At 42.5% G+C, this 23,624-nt stretch overlaps 1 protein-coding gene across 1 annotated transcript in view; it reads left to right on the top strand.

The window, feature by feature from the left end:
• Nucleotides 1–23,624, top strand: part of GAB2 (GRB2 associated binding protein 2) — a 177,746-nt gene that overhangs the window by 119,595 nt on the left and 34,527 nt on the right. Inside the window, exon 2 of the mRNA XM_053925359.2 lies at nt 6,573–6,873. Within this exon, the coding sequence (XP_053781334.1) occupies nt 6,573–6,873 (301 nt within the window). The remainder of the gene's footprint in view (nt 1–6,572; nt 6,874–23,624) is intronic.

The raw sequence follows: 23,624 nt of genomic DNA, 5'->3' as shown, positions 1-23,624 counted from the left end.
CCCACAGGGGCCTAGGGCGTGCACAAGCCCACCCACTCGGGAACCAGCACCAGAGGGGCCAAGTTTGATTGTGGGTATTGGAGTGAAAGATTGAAATCAGGAGGAGAGTGAAGCGGGCACCATTACTCCCTCTCGGCCCCTCCCCCACGTACACCATCACTGCACAGCGACCAGCGTTACCCCGCCCTGGGGAACACCTAAGGCTCCGCCCCTTAAAGTAACAGACCCACCAAGACAAAAAAAAAAAAAAAATGGCCCAAATGACAGAACACTTCAAAGCTCCAGAAAAAATACAACTAAGCGATGAAGAGATAGCCAACCTATCGGATGCACAGTTCAAAACACTGGTTATCAAGATGCTCACAGAATTGGTTGAATCTGTTCGAAAAGTAGATGAGAAAATGAAGCCTATGCTAAGAGAAACAAAGGAAAATGTGTAGGGAACCAACAGTGATGCGAAGGAAACTGGGACTCAAATCAACAGTATGGACCAGAAGGAAGAAAGAAACATCCAACCAGAAAAGAATGAAGAAACAAGAATTCGGAAAAATGAGGAGAGGCTTAGGAACCTCCAGGACATCTTGAAACGTTCCAACATCCGAATTATAGGGGTGCCAGAAAGAGAAGAGGAAGAACAAAAAATTGAAAACTTATTTGAACAAATAATGAAGGAGAACTTCCCCAGTCTGTCCAAGGAAATAGACTTCCAGGAAGTCCAGGGAGCTCAGAGAGTCCCAAAGAAGCTGGACCCAAGGAGGAACACACCAAGGCACATCATAATTACATTACCCAAGATTAAATGCAAGGACCTACATCCAAGATTACTGTATCCAGCAAAGCTATCATTTAGAATGGAAGGGAAGATAAAGTGCTTCTCAGATAAGGTCAAGTTAAAGAAGTTCATCATCACCAAGCCCTTATTATATGAAATGTTAAAGGGAGTTACCTAAGAAAAAGAAGATCAAAAATAGGAACAGTAAAAATGACAGCAAACTCACAGTTATTAACAACCACACCTAAAACAAAAACAAGAGCAAACTAGGCAGACAACTAGAACAGGAACAGAACCATAGAGATGGAGATCACATGGAGGGGTGTCAATAGGGGAGTGGGAGAGGGAGAGGGGGGGAAAGGTACAGAGAATAAGTAGCATAGAGGATAGGTGGAAAATAGACAGGGGGAGGGTAAAAATAGTGTAGGAAATGTAGAAGCCAAAGAACTTATAAGTATGACCCATGGACATGAACTATAGGGGTGGAATGTGGGAGGGAGGGGGTGGGCAGGATGGAGTGGAGTGGGGGGGGTGGAAATGGGACAACTGTAATAGCATAATCAATAAATATATTAAAAAAAACAGTCTGAAAAAGCTTTCTTCTTAATAACATATTCAGGAATTATGTTCCCATATTCTTTTTGCATTATGGTTCAGTAATCCAACAGTAATTTTTCATTTCTATGTCATGGGACACTTTCAAGCCAAAGCTAAATAACTCATGTCAGAGAAAGTCCACAACATGCCTCTTTCTTTTCTGTAATCCTCTTGCTGTCCTTTTCTACTTCCTGCTTTGAAGGCTTACTTGTATTTATTTTATTTTATTGTTTATTGTTTGTTATTACAGTTATCCTCACTTTTTCCCCCTTTGCCACCTCTACCCAGCACCCTCCTCCAAGCAATCCCCACACTGTTGTCCATGCCCGTGGGTCATATATGTTCTTTGGCTAATCCCTTCACTATATATATATATATTTTTAAATCCTCACCCAAGGATAGGTCCACTGATTTGAGAGAGAAATATCGATGTGAGAGAGAAGCAGCGATCAGCCGCCTCCCATCTGAGCCCCATCTGCGCCCCAGCTGAGGACTGAACCCATAACCTTTTGGTGTACGGACAATGCTCCAACCTACTGAGCCACCTGGCCAAGGCGCTTGCTTATATTTTTTAATTGCATTTATTAGTTTGACTAAATTAATATACAGGTGTGAGCAAAAGTAGGTTTGCAGTTGTGAATATGCCATTGTGACATTCTTTTGAGTTAATAAAGCTATTGTAATAATCATAACCTGTATGTCTTTTTCAATATAAACAACTGTAAACCTACTTTTGCCCACCTCTGTATCGATTGAATGAAAAAACATCAACAGATCTTTACTGAATTTCCACACAGGCTCAGCACTCTGCCAAGTAACTGTTGGCCACATAGGACCCTAACTTTAAGATGACCAGAGCTTAAATGGGAGGAGGTCATATAAGCAATTGAAATTCTAAAGTTGAGGGAAGAAGTGGCCAAAGAAAGCACAGATTATTAAGGTAACATAAGCCAGGAGAACCAGATTTACTGCGGAAGTTAGTAAAGGCCTTCCAGGAGAAGTGATACTTAAGCTAGCTATTAAAGGACATATGAATTTTCCAGAGAGACAAAGTGAGGTGAAACGCATTCTGGGAAGAAGTAACTGCTTGTGCAAACACATGAAATCATGCAGTTATGTGACACATTTGGAGAATAATAAATAATAAGAATTCCTGTAAGATCAGGAATTCATGCTATATCCTCCACATCTAGAATAATGCCTGTAGCATAGTAACCACTAAGGAAATATTTGTAGGAAGGAAGGAGGGATGAAAGGAAAGACGGGAAGGGAAGGGAAGAAGGAAGCCAGAGAGGTAAGAAAATTTCAGTGGTAAAGAGAAGAGCCTTGCTTAGTAACATTTAGCAAATGCCTACCATGGAGATTCAAAAGGGACTAGGAGGAGAGGTCCATAGTCTACTTGCAAAGAAACAACAAACACAAAAATATCTGTAATTGTAAAAAATGACATGCCAGGAGAAATACATAAAAAGTGTTATTAAGGTTCAGAGGAAATAGAGTTTCATTTCACCTGAGGGAAGCAGAGAAGTTGTCATTGAAGCTAGTCTCTAAAGTTGCTTTGTTCTGAATTGTTAGGTTTCAAAACAAAAGACTGCATGGAGTTGAAGAGGTATTGTGGCATAAGAGGGATGGGAATTTGGGCTGAACTAGACAGCCTTGCCTGCTCTGTCATAAATTTATCAGCACTTGATAGGCAGCCATTTATCAGCCTGCACCACTTCCTCGGAAGCTGAACCTGACAGGCTCCGATGTTATCTGTAGCAAACACCTTTCTCTTGTTTATGAGGATGTCTCTGTGTGTGGGGTTGTGCTTACACTTGCACTCCAGAGATTTGGAGACAGCTCTTTCTACAGAGACTAGCACTGAAGGGGATACATCAACTGAACATAAGCTAAACTATTAACAGTATCTTTTTTAAATGCACCTTACCCACACATTTACATGTATGTGCATGCACCTGTGGCATACGCACACGCAGCACACACGGAGTTCCATATGCAGTGGCCTGGGCATGACTTTACATGACTAAATAAATAGTACTTATTTTTCTTTTCCTTAGCTCTCTCCTGTCTGACTATACCCTAATCCTCATTTCTCTCTAAGGCTTATAAGGCTTCAGTTCTATCCCCATGGACTACTAGATGCAGTAAGGAATTCATGTAAGAAAATGATTCATTAATTAATTCAATACATATATATATTGATAAGCAGTTACGTGCCAGGTACTATTCTAAACACTGAGAATACAGCATGGGATTTAAAAAAAACAAACCTTGCCCACATGGAGTTTACATTGTGGGAAGTGGGTGCAGACAATGGAAATGTGGTATTTCAGGTGGTGTGCTAGGAGGTCAGTATAGCAGGGTAAGGGGGAAAGAGAGTATGAGGCTTGAGTGTCAGAACTGTCCTCTTCAATAAGGTGGCATTTGAATAAAGACTTGAAGGAGAGAATAAGCAACGGGAATATCTGAGGGAGGAGTATTACAGGCAAAGGGAGCAAACAGAGCAAAGACCCTGAGGCTAAAATGGGTGGCTCGTGGTTAAGGCCAGTGTGGCTCAAGCAGAATGGGCAAGGTGAAGAATGGCAGATGAGGGGAGAGATGTGGGATAAGGGGTTACCATTTAGGCCTCTGGACCACTGTGAGGTGGCTTTTACTCTCAGTGAGAAGGAAAGCCATTGGAGGTTTTGTGCACAGAAATGAGATATTCTGATACACATCAGCTTCCATGTTGAGAATAGATGGCAGGAGGAAAGGGTGGAAGCAGAAAGACTAAAACAGTGGACTAGATCCAGTCAGTAACTGTGGAGGTACAGAGAAGTGGCCAGATTGTAGATAGATCTTGAACTGTTTGAACCTATGGGATTTGCTCTTGGACTTGCTGTGGAATGTGGAAGAAAGGAGTCGGTGATTACATCAAGACTTTTGGTCTGAGATGGGGAAGATTACAGGAAGGACAAGACTGGAGGAAAGCAAGAGCTCAGTTTTGAGCACATTTGAGATACCTGTTAATGAAGAGTTGTATATAGACTCTGGAGTTCAGTAGATGGGTCTGGGCTGGAGATGTAAACTTGAGAATTACAACAATTAGATGACTTTTAAAGCTGTGAAACTGAATAAAATAACCTAAGGAGGGGGTCTAGAAAAAGAAAAGTTAGAGAACAGAGTACTGGGTCAGAGAGATAAGGAACCAGCACTGGAGATGGAAAGAGAGGCCTGGCAGATAGGGGGAAAATTGAGAGTAAACACTGAAGCCCAATGAAGAAAGGGGATGGAATAATAAACTATTATCTGATGTTGCTGCGAAATCAAGCAAGTCTCAAGAGTTGATTTAGCAGCTTGGAGTCTTTGGGACCTTTGTTGAATTATATTTTAGTGGTGGTGGTAGCATGATGAGATTGCCTTCAAACAAACAAGCAAACAAACAAAAGGAATGGGAGGAGAGGAAACAAAGATTAGTAGTATGGGAAACTCTTTGAGGTCTTTAATTAAACACAGAAAAACTGGACCATAGTTGGAGGAGAATGGAGATCAAGTCAAGTTTTTAATTTTTTTTTCCCTAAGATGGGAGAAGTCAGTGCCGTGATGGGAATGATCCTAGCAGGGAGGAGAAAGCAATGATTTTAGGGAGGGGGAGAGTGGTTAACGTAATGTCCCCTTGTAGGTGAGAGGAGATGCATGAGTGGAAAAGGATGCCTTAGATTGGATGAACTGTCCACGCTGCCTAGTAACAGAATACTTGGCTACAGATGTAGGCAGGTTGATAAATGTGGTGATGGAAACTGTGTAAGTTCTCCTTTGATTGTTTATGTGTTCTCATGAAATAGGAAACAAAGGAATGGGAGTGTTGAAGTTTTAAAGAGAGAAAAGTTCAGAGATTGTTGTCAAAGAACTGGACTATGTAAATGTCGTAGAAGTGTTGGGCAGCATGAGGGCCTACTTGAAGTTAAGCGAGACCAGTCAACAGAGTCACAATTTTCTCCAGCTGTGCGCAGCTGAGTGGGAACAGGCAGAGCCTCAGACTTATCCAGAGGTTGTGGTTTTCCCAGCTAAATAAAAGGAGTGGAGAAAGAAGCAAAGGCGTGATTATGATGAAGGATCAGAAACCAAGTCAGGTAAGGAGGGAGGTGAGGACAATGATAGAAGGTGAGAAACCATGGTAGGATTAATGGAGTGAAGGTCCTAAAGCTCTCTAAAGAACAACGGTAATGATCAAGTTGTTGGCATCTGATGTGCTTTAGGGTGGTAAACAAGATACTTTGGGTGAATTTCCATAATAAAACCCTACATGGTAGGTAAGTGGTGGTGGTGGTGGTGATGTTGATTGTCATTATATAAGTGAAACAAGATCCAAAGGGGTACATGACTTTATCTAAAATCACACAGCAAGTCAGTGATAAAGCATAGACTCAACCCAAGGTGGCTGTCTGTTCTACGTAACATCTTTTGTCCACTCTGTGTGGTGTCTGCTCACAGATCACTCAGGCTTGTTGAAGAGATGGGCTGTAGAAGACAACATAGGTAATACGTAATCAAGTGTTAAATTCTATAGTCTGGAATGGTGCAAGGCATTTATTCATTCAGTAATACATACTGAGTGCTTAGTATATGCTAGCTTCTACTGTAAGAACTGGGGGTATAGCAGCGAATGAGATAGGAAAAAATCCTAAAATTACGTGCTTCAGAGAAGTTTTAGAAGGGTTTCTATGCGATTGTTTCAAGGCAACATGATTTGGTAAAAGGCATGATGCACTAAAAGTTAGGAATCTTGTTTTTCTGCTCTTGGCTGTGTGTGACATTGTTGCTTCAATTCACCATGTCTTAGTGGGGGTCCGCTTCCATCAACTGAGATTTTTGCAAGCTCTACTCTGACTAAAAGTACCACGAGTCTGAGTCTGTGTTCTAGACTAGTGGAATAATTGCTCTAAAATGTTTTAGTCCTCATCTAAGTTCCTGATCTAAAAAGTGGGAATGCCACATTTCATAGTGCTAAAACCCTGTTTCCATAGTGAAATGCTGCACTACCATGCATTCTGAAATCACCCCATTTCTGAAACTCTGGGGCAATATGAGAGGTAGAGGCCACGTTCAGCCTGCGGGTGCAACTGTCTTCATTCTCAACCTAGTGATAATCTGAGGACCCATGAAAAGCTTGGAAAGAACTAATGACTTTTTTCCTCTCTCCTTTCGTCTCCCCGTTCAGGCCTGGAAGAAACGCTGGTTTATCCTACGGAGTGGCCGGATGAGCGGTGACCCAGATGTTCTGGAATACTACAAGAATGATCACTCTAAGAAGCCCCTGCGTATCATCAACCTCAACTTCTGTGAGCAGGTGGATGCAGGCCTGACCTTCAACAAGAAGGAGCTGCAGGATAGTTTTGTGTTCGACATCAAGACCAGCGAGCGCACCTTTTACCTGGTGGCTGAGACAGAGGAGGACATGAATAAGTGGGTCCACAGCATCTGCCAGATCTGTGGTTTCAATCAGGCTGAGGAGAGCGCAGGTATGAAAACAAACACAGACCTTTGTCGGAAGGGGTGCTGTGAAACTGCGTAAGATAGCCTAACGATCGATGTTTCTCTCACATCGATGTCTGGCTCTCTGTCTGTCTGTCTGTCTCTCACCCCTCCCTCCCTTCCTTCCTCTTTGTCTGAAATCAATGGATATGTCCTCAAGTGAGGATATGAATACAGACAGACAGACAGACAGACCCCAGCTTCTTCGGGAACTTGTTAGAAAGGCAGAGGACTTCCACTCAAACTTAGGGAATCAGACTCTGCATATTTTTCAAACTCCTTATTTTGAAATAATTGTAGACTTGCAGGAAAATTGAAAGATTGTACAGAAAATTTTCATATCCCTTTCTGTCATCTTTTCCTAATGTGAAAACTAACATCTCACTTAACCATGGTACAGTTATCAAAACTGAGCAATTAACATCGATTGGTACAATACTGTTAACAAAAACACAGTTTATTTGGATATCTCCTGTTTTTCACCAATGTCTTTATTGTGTTCAGGATTCAATCCAGGATGCCACATTAGATTTAGAGGTCGTGTCTCTGAGTCTCCTCCCATCTGTAACAGTTACCCAGTCTTTGTCTTTTTTGACCTTGACACTTTTATAGAGTGCTGGCTAGATGTTTTGTAGAATGTCCTTCAGTCTGAGTTCATCTAGTGTTCTCTCATGATTAGATAGACGTTACCAATTTCGGAGATAGTGTTACTACAGAGGTGATGTGTCCCTGATACAACATGCTTGGAAAGACACATGATATCCATATGTCTTATTACTGATCGTGTTACCTTGAGTGCTTGGAAAAGGTAATATCTGCCAGGTTTCTCCACTGTAAAGCTACTATCTTTACTTTTCTAATAAATATTTTGGAAGAAATACTTTAATGATATGTAAATACCCTATTTCTCCTTAAGTTTCTTCTCACTAATTTTATTATCCAACAATGAATCATGTTTGCAACAATTATTACTGTTGTATTCTAAGGGTGATTTTCTGTTTCCCTCAGAATCCACAGATTTTATTACGATCTCCAGGTGATTGGCATGCACTTTAAAATTTGAGAAGCACTAGACTGGATTACTCATTCCCAACCCTGGTGGGTCATCAAAAACTTTTTTCTTTTAACTTAGAAGTCTGATTCAGTAGATTTGATTTAGGATTGAGGAATCAATAGCTTTTTTAAGTTTCTCCTACAAAATGGGAGAGAATATTTCCAAATCATATAACCGAAAAGGGTCTAGCATCTAGAATATATAAAGACTCTTATGTCTCAACAACAACAAACACATAACCCTATTTTAAAATGGGCAAAGGATCTGGCCCTGGCTGGGTAGCTTAGTTGGTTAGAGCATGTTCCAGCACTCCAGGGTTTCGGGTTCAATCCTCAGTCAAGGCTCTTTCTCTCTCTTTCTTCTTTCCTCTCTCTCGCTAAGATCAATAAATTAAAATAAATAAATAATGTTTTAAAAAGTGGCCAAAGGCTCTAAATGAATGATAAACAGATGGCCAATGAACACATGAAAAGATGCTGAACGTCACTAGCCATTCGGAAAGTGCAAATCAAAACCACAATGAGATACCACTTCATACTCACGAGGATATATATAGTTGAAAGTAGAGACAATGACAAGTGTTGCCAAGGATGTGAAAAAACATATGTTGCCCATACATCCCACCGCATACATTGCTGGTGGGGATGTAAAATGGTACACTTACCACAGAAACAGTGCGGCAGTTTCTCAAAAAGTTAAACCTCCATGACCCAGCAGTTCCACTCCTAGGCATACACTCAAGAGAAATGAAAACATATGTTCATACAAAAACTTGTGCACAAATATTCATAGCAGCACTATTTATGATAACCAAAAAGTAGAAACGCAAATGTCCATCAATAAACAAAATGTACTGATACATTCTACAATACAGATGAACCTTTCGAACATTATGCTCAATGAAAGAAGACAAAGAATCCCATAGTTTATGATTTGATTCACAGTCAGCCCTCTGAGTCCACAGGTTCTGCCTCCACAGATTCAACCAACCATGGAGTGAAATGAAAAAAGTTACCTAGTTGCTGACAGGCACTATGTAGTTAGGCCTACAATGACTAATGATTGCATCTGTACTGAACATGTACAGGCCTTTCCCTGTCATTATTCCCTGCACTGTACAGTGTAACAGTTATGTTCATAGCACCTAACGTTGTACTTGGTAGTGTAAGTAATCTTGAGATGATTTAAATTATACAAGAGGGTGTGTGTGGGTTTTATGCAAAAACAATGCCATTTTGTACAAGGAACTTGAGTGGGTGTTGGTATTGACTGGCGGTCATGGGGCCAATGTCCTAGAACCGCTGGACGACTGTGAAAGGTCCAGGCTGGGCAAACCCGTAGAACAGGAGGCAGGTTGGTGATTGAGAGTAGGGGGATGGGGAGTGACTGCTAATGAGTATGTGGTTTCTTTTGGGGTGATAAAATGTTCTGGAATTAGATAGTAGTGATGATTGTGAATATACTAAAATCTACTGAATTTTGCACTGCAAAATAGTAAAATTTGTGGTTTGTGAATTATATCTGTGGGGGTTTTTTTCAAGTTCCTCAGGTGATTCTGACAACCAGCCAAGTTTGGGCACCCCTGGGGCTGGGGCCCACTGCACTGGCATGTGACCTGTGCGGTTTCACAGGGCCCCGCACTTAACTTAATGCTCTACTATCACCATCTTGAAGTTCTCTTAATTTTTTTTAATTGTTTAGAATATACAATGTGATGATTTGTCATCTGTTTATATTGCAAAATGATTACCATAATAACATGAGTTAACACATCTATTACCTCACATGGTTATGATTTGTGTGTGTGTGTGTGGTGAGAACTTTTAAGGTCTACTCTCTTAGCATCTTTCACATATAAATTATTATTAACTATAGTCACCATGGTGTATATTAAATCTCCAGGATTTATTCATCATCAAAGGGTACTGAGAAGTTTGTACCCTTTGACCCTTACCCTTTCCCTCACCCCTTCCCCTGGCAACCACTAATGGACTCTTGTTCCTATGAGTTTAATTTGTTTAGATTCCACATATAAGTGAGATTATACAGCATTGTTTTTCTCTGTCTAGTTTATTGCACTTAGCATAGTGACCTCAAGATTCATCCACATTGTTGCAAATGGCAGGATTCTTTTTTATGTCTGAACAATATTTCACTATGTATATTTCATATTATATATGTACAGGGTGGGGGCAAAAGTAGGTTTACAGTTGTTCACATGGAAAATATATAGTAACAAATAATAATACAAGAATAAACTCATGTACTCCCAACTGTAAACCTACTTTTGCCCTACCCTGTATGTGTGTGTGTGTGTGTGTGTGTGTGTGTGTGTGTGACATCTTCTTCATCAATTCACTTATCAGTAGACACAAGTTTTTGCCATGTCTTGGCCATTGTAAATAATGCTGCAGTGAACAGGGGGATGCAGATATCTGTTCGGATAGTGATTTCAGTTCCTTCAGATACATACCCAGAAGTAGAATTGATGGACTATATGATAGTTCTATTTTTAAGTTTTTGAGGAACATCCGTACTGTTTTCCATAGCAGCTATACCAATTTATATTCCCACCAACAATGCACAGGGATTGGTTCCCTTTTCTCCACATCCTTGCTAGGCCTTACCTCTTATGTTTTGATAATAGCCATTTAACAGCTGAGAGGTGTGATACCTTATCATGGTTTTGATTTGATTTGCAGTTCTCTGATGATTAGTGATGTTGAGTATCTTTTCAGGTAACTGTTGGTCATTTGAATGTCATCTTTGGAAAAATGTCTATTCAGGTTCTTTGCCCATCTTATAGTCACTTTGTTGTTGTTGTTTGCTATTAAGTTTTATGAATTTCTTATATATTTTGGATATTAACCCTTTATCAGATATGTAGTTTAAAGATATTTTCTCCCATTCCTTAGGTTGTCTTTTCATTTTGTTGATTGCTTCTTTTCTCTGCAGAAGCTTTTTTAATGTAGTCCCGGTTATTGATTTTTGCTGCTGTTTGTTCTTTTGGTGTCATATCAAAAAATAGTAACAATAATTACCAAGACCAGTGTTGAGAAACTTTTCTCTATGTGTTCTTTTAGGAGTTTTATGGTTTGGGGTTCTTACATTTATGTCTGTAATCCATTTTGAGTTCATTTTTGTGTGTGGTGTAAGATAAGGATCTAATTTTACTCTTTTGTAAGTGAATATCCAGTTTTCCCAGCACCATTCATTGAAGAGATTATCTTTTCCCTGTTGAGTAGTCTTGGCAGTCTTGCCAAATATTAGCTTACCGTATATGTTGGGGCTTTCTGTTCTGTTCCATTGGTCTATGCATCTGTTTTTATGCCAGTACCATGCTGTTTTGATTCCTTTAGCTTTGTAATATAATTTGAAATCAGGAAGTATGATACCTCCAACTTTGTTCTTCTTTCTCAGGATTGCTTTGGCTATGTGGGATCTTTTGTGATTCCAAATGAATTTTAGGATTGTTTTTTCTATCTCTGTAAAAAAAAATGCCCTTAGAATCTTGATAGGGATTGCACAGAATCAATAGATGGCTTTGGGTAATATGGACATTTTAACAATATTAATTCTTCCAATTTATGAACATGAGCTATTGTTTCATTTATTTGTGTTGAAGTTTTTAGTTTTTGAATAAGGAGCCTGGCAACTTCCCTGTGCACCAGGCTCTGCGAATTATGTAGTCAGCTGAGTCTGGACTAGATGTCCTGCCTTAGGAACTCTGGTTTTTGTCTTCCCTTGAGAAAGGATTATGAGCCCCCATTTTACTCTTAAATGCTTTGGTATAATCTTTGATTTCTGTTTGAAATACTCTGTTTTCCTCAAATATTTGTTATCTATAGGCTTCATGGATTTTGTTTTTGTTTCTTCCCTTTATTTTATTCCTGGTGAAGGAATAAAATGCTCATTGAAAGAAAGGGGAGAAAATAAGAATGGAATTTTTAAAAGCAGGGGGAAACCCCTATAGACCTCCTAGTCTCATAGCTTTCATAAATGTGAGAAATGGGTTCAAGGAATACCTCAGCTTTTTAGGAAATAGGTATGATTTGGGGGGAGAGTAACCAGAAAATAAATTACTCTTGGTGCAAATGTCTTTTTTAGTCACTTAAATAATTATTGTCTGGATCGTTATAGCTACTAGATAGAGTTTAAGTGCAACACAAATAAGTAGAACCACATTATCTGGGCTTGCTTTCTTTGGTTAGAAGATTTGTTTGTTCATTCATACATTGCTCATTCACTCATTCATTCAGCTAACCTTTCCAGAGCCCTTGCTCTGTGTCCTTGTCATAACCACTGAGGCTACAGGGATGAACAATAGGGCACCCGTGCTCAGATGTCATAGTCTATTCTATGGCTGACATATAAGCAGACAGTCACAGGGGAGTGCTGTAAGAGAGGCGTCACCAGGGATGGAGACACAGCCTGTGAACCACAGGCTCCATGAGGAAAGGAAGGGAGGGAAGTGTGAAGGGCATGACAGATAATGGAGACAGTATTTTTTCAACAGCTTTGTCTATTAAAAGATAAATTCCCTTAAACCTTTACCTTTTGAAAGTGGATTATTTTATTAGCTGTCCAATGGTTTAATTACCAGAGCAAAGAGATTAGTTCTCTATGAGGTTTAAGATTTTTTGTGAGATCATGGACTTTTCTTCCCTGCCATAGGAGAAGCTTATATGTTCAAAGATTCAGCCACAAGATGGGTAGTGTTTTAATTCAGAGGTTTTCTTAAAAGTGAATTACATCTATAAAACCCTTAGGTAAGGAATTAGAGCTTAATCACCCACATCAGTGTTGGGATTTTTGTTTGTTTTTAGCTAAGAGTCAGGATCTGAAGAAAAGCAGGAAATTAACATTTGACTACCTACCTGCTTTCACTTAAGTACCTTATTTCATTTAATCACTTTTATCAACAGTGTTTCCTTTGTTTTAAAATAAGGAAACCAAGTGCTTTTTCTTCCCTACCTAGTGCTCCGGGACTAAAGCCCTGTCTACTCACCTGCCTTGGCTGTAGGAGGAGCACACCCTATACTGATACTTAATGCTCAGTGGCCACAGAAAGAACAGTAGCAGCTATGTATTGAGTGTCTACCCTATGTAAAGTAGGGACTTTACATAAATTCCCACTCAAATTTTACCATAAACTTTGAGGTAGCAATGATTTTGACCCAGGGTCACACAGCTAGAAATGACTGAGCCAGGATGCCAACCTAACCCAGTCTGACTTTCCATTATAATCTGTTGTTTCTTTCTCCCCAACCTCCTGAAGTGTGAACATCTGCCAGAACCACATCCAGATAGTTTTGCCTCTGTGGGCACTTAGACAATAAGCACCCTCTGACCCCTTCCACCAACTGGCTCAGGTTTCCCTTCTCACCAACCCATACTGCTCACATTGTAGGGCTGGAATAGTCCAAGAATTATGTAACTTCCAGGGCTTTAACCCAGTCATCAGGCTCTATCTGGGAGTCTGCAGACTAGCGGCAAGGATGTCTGAGTTTAAATCACAACTCTGGGATTTATGTGAACAAGTCACTTACGTCTTGGTTTCTTTCCTTTTGCTGAGCAGAGATAAAATTCTCTTTTCACGTAGTGCTTCTGATTCTCTGTGGGTTCATCAGGACAGACCTTAGACCCACTGGCTGAGCACCTCAGGTTTCCTACTTCCCAAAGGGTCATTCACGTCGTATTCTACATAGACATCCCCTGCAGCTGCACAATGCAATTGCGCTGCATGCTGCTTGGTCCTGTATAGATTTCTTCCTACAGGGACCCTCCTTCAAGCAAATTACTCCCTTTTTCTTTGTTTTCTTTCTTTTTTTAAGAGTTGCAATGGGACCCATAAAAAAAAAAAAAAACCCTTCTGTTTTTCACTTTCAGCTGGAAGAGGTTCTGTGGCAGATGGAGTCTTTTTTTAAATCCTTCTTGCCACTCCCAGCTTTTGCTTTCTGCTTCCACCCTCCAGTTCCTCACATCTTCCAGCCAGAAATGCCTGGAATAAAACCTGTCTAGAATCAAGACCAGACCAGGAGTAAAACAGTCTGAATGTCGACATAAGGGTAAGAGAAAACAACCTCCTGATAGAGAGATCCCTTTCCAACAGGAAACCAGGGATGATGCTCAGGAAGGAAAAACAATTCTAAGGATGAATATCAAGGTTTCATGTCATGTGTGTGGAGTTTGTTTTTTGTTTCTTTGCCGTGTGTGTGCGCATGCATGCATGCCTAAGCAAGATTAAGAACCCACCTTCCTCTGGGAATCCAAATAGCCTTCACTCCCCAGAGTAAGCAAGCAGAAAGCAGCCCTGAGCTGTGTTCATGAGCAGGCGGGGCCAGGTCCTCACATTTGTGACCCAGTCGTGGGCAGCTGTCCCTGACCAGATGTACCACACACAAAAAGAACCAGCTCTCAGCACAGAGCTGTGATGAATTATTCATGGGCTCAGGAGTCATCCACTGTTGGGAAAGCCATCACCCCTTTGAATCCTCTCAGCTGAGGACTTCTTCCCTTTCATCCCCTCCCTCCTTCATTTATCCAGTAGCTATTCCGGGGCCTGCACAGCTGCTCTCAGGTGGACTCTGAAAGGCAGGCTAGCTGCACTTGAGTTCCAGCCCTGCCATTTAGTGGCTGTATGATGTTGAATAAGTAACTTTATCTCTTTGGAGTTTTCTCATCTGCGAAGTGGAAGTGATGCACTTGCTTGCTCTCCTCTGTCTCTCTGTCTCTCTGTCTCTCTCTCTCTCAGAGTTGTTGGGGGGAAGCTAGGACCATGTGTAGGTGCACAGCGTGAGCAGTAGCTGCTCCTTGCACTCTTTGCCATGCAGTGGCTGTGGTGATAATAATTTTTATGTCAGTAGGTCAAGGTGAACCAGATATGATTTAAGTATCTGTTGTTTTTAGAGAACTTAACAGTTTACAAAACACTTAGGCAGTCTCCTTTGAGTATGAAGAAACAAAATAAGATAGGCAGGGCTGCTAGCATTATTCCTGCTGCACAAGTGAGGAGCTAAGTTTAAAAGGCACCAAATGACAGTGCCAGAAAGCTGTGTTGCCAGATCCAGCATCCAAGCCTTTTAGCTCCACCCTCAGGCTTTGTGCTCTGACTCTTCTCCTATGTTCTAACTTGGTTTCACAGACCTGTTTACCATGACTGCATGCATGTAAGTCACAAAATAGCCAGCAAGGAGAAGCAAGAAGTTTATAAATCACTGAGGACTGACCATTTAGGAAGTAAAGTGCTATCTAAACATTAGCATTAAATTCCAAAAGGTAAATCAGCAAGGCAACATGATCCATCTTAGAACGGCCACAAAGTACATGAAGTGGCACTCAGGGACTAGGTCACCAGAGCCCCGTTTGTATCTCTTGAAGATTTCGAAAGAGGGCCAGAGCCTCCTCCATATCCTGTCTGTTCTTTTAGCTTCCTCACGTATCTCAAACTCCCTGGCCAGGATTTCACAGCAGTCACAGATCTAACTCTGTGGCAGGGAGGCTTCTCAGAGTTCCAACCAAGTGTTCTTTATGTCTTCCCCACCTTTTCTTTCCTAAAATTTCTGGTGAGGCTGTCCTCCCCCTAATAAATATTTCATAAATATTTAAGCTTCTAGAAATCCATGAGTCTTCTGAGTAACTCAACAGCAGAGTTATGTTAGTTCCTGGATCCCATCTGGGATCAAGAGATATCCATAGGAATCCTTTGGGGTAGATCTTCAGCCTCCACTGGGAGAATGTTATCGGAGGTGTACAAACAGCTCCTTCCTCTCCAGAGAGAATGACTGGTGCTTAAAGGTCAGGACCCCTTATTCCAGCTGGTGTTCTGGCAGCTGGGAGGGCTGTGATGGAGCCAGGCAGTCCCCACAGATGCCTCCTGGTGACCTTGGCCCTTCCCCCAGTGCAGGGAGTGGGAGAGCCAGGGCAGACGCTGGGAGTGGAGGAGGGTGGGGAGGAAAGAGGCTTTCCTTAGAGGCCTTGCCCTTTCTCTCTTCTCATCCCTGGGAGGACCTTTTCCTTTCTGGTTTCCTGACATACCTTTTGCTCTTTTAAAACTGATCTTACATCTCTCCTCTGGGTGATACTTGTTGGAAGCTTAGAGCAAATGTGGGAGGTAATGCCACTTCTCCCCAGTCTGACACTGGTCCCCGGAGGAGCAAAGAACAGAGTGGAGACAGACCGGGGGCCCCAGCCCAAAGGCGGAGGCTGCTGTCTGAATCACCCACCCTTTTTTTCCACTGAGACAATGAGGAAAATAAACATCCAGACCAGTTTCCAGCCAGATCTGAAATCCTCATGCCTTTTTAGAAAAAAAAAAATGTTATTTGAAATAACCCTGAAATAACAGGCCTTCCTCCTCAATCTTCTGTTTGTTTGTTGTTGTTTTTGTCTACAGCTGGGTCTGGTCACCCTGAGAATAAGCTTTGAGTTGGGACATGAACTCCATAAAATCCCACAGATACTTCTGCATTGCCCTGGAACAGGCTATAGCCCAGATCTGCAGGGAAGTCCAGACGCTCTGGAGGAGAAAAAGGAGACAGAGAGAAACCTGATCCTCTTCTCTTTGTCCTAAGCCTTCATGCTTCTTACTGCTTTCTCTTCTATACCAGACACCTCCCCACCCCCACCCCAGCCAGCCAGGATAGACGGAGTCTAGTGTTACCTGCCAAATCCACAGACTGTGGGAGATGCAAGCATCTCATTCCAGCTCCTCAACACCAGCAGCTTTGGATAGCTCCCAAACATCTCTGGAGATGCACCCCCCACTTCTTTTGTTTTCGACTGCTTCTGATTATCTCTAGTGAAGGAAAGTAAAAAATCACCGATGCATTGGTCCAGACCAGACTCCAAAGCCCACTGTAACTCTAATTTTGGGGTAGAGATAAAATTAGGACTTTGAATGTAGCAGTAAGGTCATCTTGGACCTCTGAAGGTCTTGACTGTTATCATACATGCAGTCACGCACAGCCCTACATAAGATTCTAAACTCGACAGAATCAGTGGGTGTGGTCATGTCTCTCTAGGATTTGAGTCGTGAGTCAAAGTTCTGGTCTTTAATTTCAGCTTTGTTACTGATTCAGTGTGTAGTCCTCAATTTCTTCCATAGTAAACTAGGAGCTTGGGGACCAAGACAGTCATTTTCAAACATTTTTTTTTCTTGCATTGCTTGTTAACCAAATCTTACATGGAACACAATCTATGGAACAGGTGAGAGGGAGCTGCTTTGGATATTGCAGGGGAGAGAGCCAGAGCCCAGTGGCCTGCCACTCCCGCTCTCCCAGAGTGGCCCGGGGAGGCTGGAACTCAGCGTGAAAACGTTGATCTGTGACAGATATTTCAAAACAAAGAACACAGACCAGTGCTGAGCTACAAAAGTCCTCCTCAGTCCACAACAAAAATGAAAAACACAAGGAAGATATAGTCAGTTTTCATGAAGCTAAATGTAGTCAGATTTAAAACTTCCCTTTATTCAGTTTCTTTCTGTGTATGTGTTCACATTAAAGTGTTCATGTGTGAGTGAAATGAGTCATAGTAGGTAAGAGGCTTTCCATATGTGACATAATTAAAATTGTTAACCTCGTGTGTCAGTTTTTAAAAATATATAAGCAGATAAAGAGACGGTGTTTTACACACGCGTAAAATGAAAAGTCAGGGAAACAGTGACCCAGAGGTTGTGTTGGTGCCAGGAGCACCTGGTCCTAAGCCTCTGTCTCTGCGCTCACAGCCGCGGCCTTTGAATTCGTCCTTCAGGTTCGGTCCACCCTGTACCCCAGCATAGTGGGTGCTTTAGGAGCCACTGTCCTGTTTTGCTCATTCCTGGCCCTAACCTTGTATGTGAGCTAGGGTCAGCCCTGGGAGTTTGCCTACTTTTCCTGTTCTCCAGTCATTTCCCTATTAACCTGCCTGTGGTCTCAAGTTCCACCGAGGACTGGACCCTCTCCTGCTTTCATTGGGCCCCCCTCAGAGACCACAGTCTTAACCCAAAGCCTTAGGCTGGTGGCCAGAGCCCCACTGCCCAGCGGCATACTGCTGGGTTGGCAGTGGTCTGTCTGCCTGAATTTCTGAGGAAAACCTGCTTCTGCTTTCCCTGAACGTGCTTCCTCCTCCTCGTGGACTCTTCTGCCCACGTGTCTAGGCCATGCCCAGCCTGCGTTCCTGTGTTTACTCATCAGCACGCTGACCACCTGTCTTGGCCAGGCCCTGTTCCAGGGACAAGTGCCAGAGCAGCAGGACACCTGCGCCCGCTCTCAGTGAGCTCTGAGCCTTGCCATGTTCTCCAGCTTACATTCTTGCCACCAAACACCCCTTGGGACTCTCCTGAGTGACAGCCTGCCCTCTGTGTCTAGCTTTAAGTCCCAGCCTCCTCCATGTTCGCTGAGATTTACCTGCTTTTAACTGACCGTGCCTGGCTCTGTGCCATGAGGATTTTTCTCAGTTCCAGTTTCACACACTCTCTTTTTTTTTTTTAACATAAATGGAAATGTATATACCAGATATTTATTTTTTTCCAGCTTTGTTGAGGTATAATTGACAAAACTATATGTATTTAACGTGTACATCTTGATGGTTTGATGTATTTATACATTGTGAAATGATTACCACAAGCAGGTTATTAATATATTCATGACCTCAAAATTCTGGTTTCTCCTGCCCTCTCTGTGGTCCGCTATTCAAGTTCCCAGAGGCTGAGGGAACTGCAAGCTTCATGGAGGCTAGCGCTCAGACACTGGGGAGGGGAGAGGCTCGAGGGCGAGAACATGACCCTTTCGCCCTTGTACCACCACACTGGTAGAGACGCATCAGTAGAGGTGTGTAGTAGGTGCCCGGTGAATACCCAAACAATGGCGCAACTACAGTGCTTGCCTGTAACTTCGGAGATACTTATACAAAATTACAATTTAAAAAATTCCAACTTTTTTCCCCAAATAGTGTTGGTTTAAGATATTCACTGTTGAGGAGGGGAAAAAGGGGACTTCAAAAACATTCTAACCTTATTCACAGGACATAGGGTCTAAATTTCTGTACTTTGAGACAGTGGTATAAAGTACAATGAAAAACAAACAAAAAAAGGAAAAACTCTCAAAATGGATGATGTACTAACTAGGCTGAAGAGACGGGGTGTGACAATGACCTACTGTCATTTGTTGTTCACTTTGTCCCCCACCTTCTTACCCTGTAGTGGATGAGGTCAGCGAACAAAACTCTTCATGTCTGGCAACTCATATCAGCCAAAGAGTTAAGACAGCGAAGGAAGTAGATTTCATAGCATGGGAAAATTCTAGGATATTAAATCTTGAAGGGCCCTTGGAGAGTGTTTAGTTTGAAACTCTTCATGATAGAGTACCCAGGGATGAAGAGAAGGAAGCTAATTTGCTCAAGGTTATACAGCTAACTGGCAAGAGTAGAAGTGAAACCCAGGGTTTTTGACTTTTCGCTAGTGTTCCAGGTGATATTGATGATGATACCATCTTGTATTTGGATAACAAGGTCATATGATTTATGAAGTGCTTTTATACATACTGGTCTAAAAGGCTTATTTAGTACAAAGAGCATGGGTCTCAGAATTCTATAAATACATGAACCCACAGCACTGATGCATTCAACCTAAACATGGTCTTGGGTAAATTAATTTACTTTTCTGAGCCTCAGTTTCTGCATCAGTAAAATAGAAACAAGACATTCTTTGTGACATTATTATGAAGATTTCATAAGAATTCACTTAAAGCATATAGTGCAGAGCTAATTGTGTGTGAGGCAGTGTTCTAAGTATATCCCAGATCTTAAGTCAATCCTATAAGGTAGATACCCCTTATTATTCCCATTTTACAGATGAGGAAACTGAAGCACAAAGAGGTTCAATAACTTCCTTCATTGACACAACTAGTAAGTGAAGGGGCTGGGATTCAGACCTAGACAGTCTGGCTCCAGAATCCACGCTTTTAACTGTTATGCCATCCCCTGGAATTCTAGGCATATTCCTTGCCTTGGTCTGTCACAGTACCTGTGCGGGAGCTTCCATTCGCACACAGAGACCTGGGAAAGACTCACTGCCATCTCTGCTCTTTCGTGATGACCTTCTCTGGCTTTACCAGTGTGACTGCTCTCCCTACGTCCCTTTAAAAGGGCATCACACAGAGCTCTTGCTGCCTTAAATCTCAGCCTAAGCCAGCTCTTCTCTGTTGACCTCAGCCACAGCTTGTTTTCTCTGAATCTAGGACAGATGTTTTCACGCCCACTAGAGTCCACATAATTACAAACAGAGCTGGGAGACCAGCTGTGGGGCTGGGCCATTGGTGGAGGCATTTTCCCCTCAAACTGATCAGAGCAGTGGCCCTCTGGACAAAGGTACCAGGAACATATTTCTCAAATGATTGGTGTTCTGAGAGGGAAACTCTTTGGACTGAGGGAGCAGAGGCCTGGGTTCTGATTCTGGGTCAGTAGTTTACCTACAGTATGAACCTGGGCTAACCATTTGTTCATCAAGTACTGTTTTAGAACTATATTCGTTCAGCCTCTCTGAGAAGCAGCTGTCAAGATGAGTTGAGACATGCTACAGACTTATTGGGAGAAAGCAGGAAAGCCTTCATGGAATGCAGAGCTGACACCTGTGAAGGAGAGACAGCAGAAGGATTAGAAGGCAATGCCTGGGAAGGCAGTTTCAGCCAAGTCAGTGGAAGTTCTCAAGCCCCAGGGCCCCCATTAAAGGAGTCCTGTGTCTCAAGGGAACAGGCCTGTATTAGCACTCCCGCCATTCTGTGTCACTGGATGGGAACGGCTCGTGGAGAGAGCCAGCAGCAGCCAGGGCTCTCAGTCCATCATGCTACCCGCATCGTGAAATTGGAGAGGCATATTTTTATGGACGCCATACTGGAGCATCATTGATGAATGGGACATGTAAGGTTCGACTCTTAAAGGAGCTTGTAATTTAGTAGAAAGGGATAGATCAAAAATGAAATGTTTAAATGGTAACAATAAATGCTTTAATGAAAGGAAGACAAGGTAAGGAGATGAGGAGTGACTAGAAAATCATTTAGGTTGGGTGATCAGGTAAGACCTCTCTGGGTATTGGTTTCTTTCATACTCATATTTAAATGGCTTTCTTTTTAAATTCCACTAGATATTTGTGTAGCTGTTATGCCTTACCTGCCCCACATAGAACTGCATAATAGAATGGGCCCTCAGCTTGGTGTGAAAAAAGCTTGAGTCTGAATCCAGGCTTGGACTTTTCGTAAGAGCTCTGTAACATTGAGTAAGTCATTGTATGTGAGTCTTAGTCTCTTCACATATTAAGTGAACTTGCAGAGATCAATGCTTTGACAACTTTTCAGGGCCATTATAAATGTCAAAGTTGTTGAGAACAGCCTACAAATGGAAAATTTTTTGTAATTTCTTTTACAATAGCATCAAATAGTAAAATACTTAGGAATCAGTTTAACCAAAAAATACTATGGAAAATTTCTGCCCTGAAAATGACAAGCCTTCCTAAGAGAAATTAAAGAAGACCCAGTAAATGGGGGAAAATGTCATGTTGTGAAGTAGAACATTCAGTGTTTTTAATATGTCAGTTTTCCCCAGACTGATCTATAGATGCAGTTCAACCTCTGTTATAGTCCAGCAAACTATTTTTTAAAAATTAATTGACACCAAAGCAAATTAGAAAGTTAGGTCCTGCCAGGCTCCTCCACTCACAACACAATGGCCTGTTGAGCCCATTTGCACCCTCTGGGGCCCTTCCTGGCTCTGGTCAAACCCTGAAGGTTAGTGACCGCAGCTGAAGATCTCTCACGGCCAGGTCACCCCCCACGGCGGAGTGCTGAGAGCGAGCGCCCCCTTGCGGAGCACTAATGCGCAGGGCCCATGGCGTTTCTTTACTCCCTCAGATGACCCTACACTTAGCTATCCTACAAATTCTACAAATTAGAACTCTTAGTTTTAGATACCCTTGCTAGGTTCCACAGCTAGTAAACTGAGATTCAGCTTTCCAATTGACGTTCCTTTCCCTGTACCATGCTGCCTGTCCTGAAGCCACTCCGACCGTGCTGCAGAGCTCGCGGGTCCCTAGGCAGGCTGGATGCTCAGAATCCCGGCCTCCCCTTCCAGGCTAGAGCGGTTTCAGGTATTGGGCTTGTGATCAGCGCCGCTGCTAATGATTCTTGATACGCTCCCACCACTGTAATGTCTGACACTTGTGTTTCACGGTGATTGCCAGTTATCTCTTAGTGAAAGTCACAGTGAAAGGAGGGAGAAGCTCACCTCTTATAGTGGATTAGCTTAAAAATACAGTGGTGGAAAGGTCACAAGGGTCAAATGCATCATTTACACGTGAGCTTACAGTCCCAACGAGATGGACTGATTCCTATGGAGACACCAATGGGTCCCCAGGTTCCTCGGGGGAAGGAAGAAGTACTGCCCGGAATATAAATTTGCTCTTTCCAACTGCAGCGTAAGCTCACGGAGCAAGGACAAGATCCACCCTTTTTGGATGGGTCTGAAGCTCCTAGTATCGGCCTGCAATCAGTGCTCATGACCCTAAGAAAATGACAAGAGTGCTTCATTCCAAATGTAAACCAACTCCTTGAAGGGGACCACGCAGCCATCCCAGTCCCCAGTCAAAGGAACAGGAGTGAGGTCTGTCACAAGTAAGGTACGCCCTAAGTTCTGGGGGGCAAGGTGAGAACAAAGCCTGTCACCTAATCTCTCTCAAATGAACAGGACCACGCATGGCTAAATACAGACTGGCTGTCCAAAAACAGAAACACCCATGGCCCAGAAAAACCTCCCAAGTGACTACAGTTCCTTCAACCCTAAAAAACAGTTTTCATTTGGCTCCTGGAGCTACTCATTCACTCTTTCAACCTGAGGAGGAAAGATTCTGACAAACCTTACTGCCGTGGTGTGTCTATGGAACATCTTGTTCTAATCTGGAAGTTTACTAGGCACAGAGCAGTGCGCCAAACCCCATCAGAGAACAGAGGTGGTCCAGACCCTGACTTCTAATGCTCACAGTCATTCTGCATGACAGATGTGTGAATTCCCAACACAAAATAAACAAAGTAAAGCACTAGAAAAGCTTTAGAGGAAGCATGCTTCCTTCCACCTAGAGATGTGGCAGAACCCATGGCATCGTCGGTACAGGGCCTCAGTTTCCCATCTCTAAGATGCCCCAGGGCTACAAAGGTTGTGTAAGGCTGGGTGACCAGGGACTGTGATATGCCTCAAAGCTACAGCCACTCACTCTCTTTCCCCTGTGCCCTTCACAGAATCGATTTCTGCTAAAGTATACTGAGAGATCGTATGTGCGAAGGTCGGGATGTTCTGACCCGGCTCCCAGAGCTCCGAGATCGTGTTGTTTCTCAGATCCTTCCTCCGAAGGCGGTGGGGAAGCAGAGTCCCTGAGAGGTCTCCTGAGGTTTCATGTTACTGCCTGTCTGCGCCTCCCCTTTTTTCTTCCTCTGCTTTATAGTTTGTATAAACACTAGGAGACTTATATTTTTGAACTAGGGGAATTATTTATACTAGTCTTTAGTAGTTTGATCCAGCAAATGTTTATATACCATGCAAATGTGAGTAACACTGTAAACTCATAACAAAATAACAGTCCTGTCAGCTGGTGTCCTGGTGACCGGATCTACTGGCTCGGCTGCCCCCGCCCACCATGCGCTATGGAGAATGCGTCTCCACTCA

Source organism: Desmodus rotundus, chromosome 5 (assembly GCF_022682495.2).
Source record: "Desmodus rotundus isolate HL8 chromosome 5, HLdesRot8A.1, whole genome shotgun sequence".
Lineage (NCBI taxonomy): Eukaryota > Metazoa > Chordata > Mammalia > Chiroptera > Phyllostomidae > Desmodus > Desmodus rotundus.
This window is presented reverse-complemented; position numbering and strand designations above follow the sequence as displayed.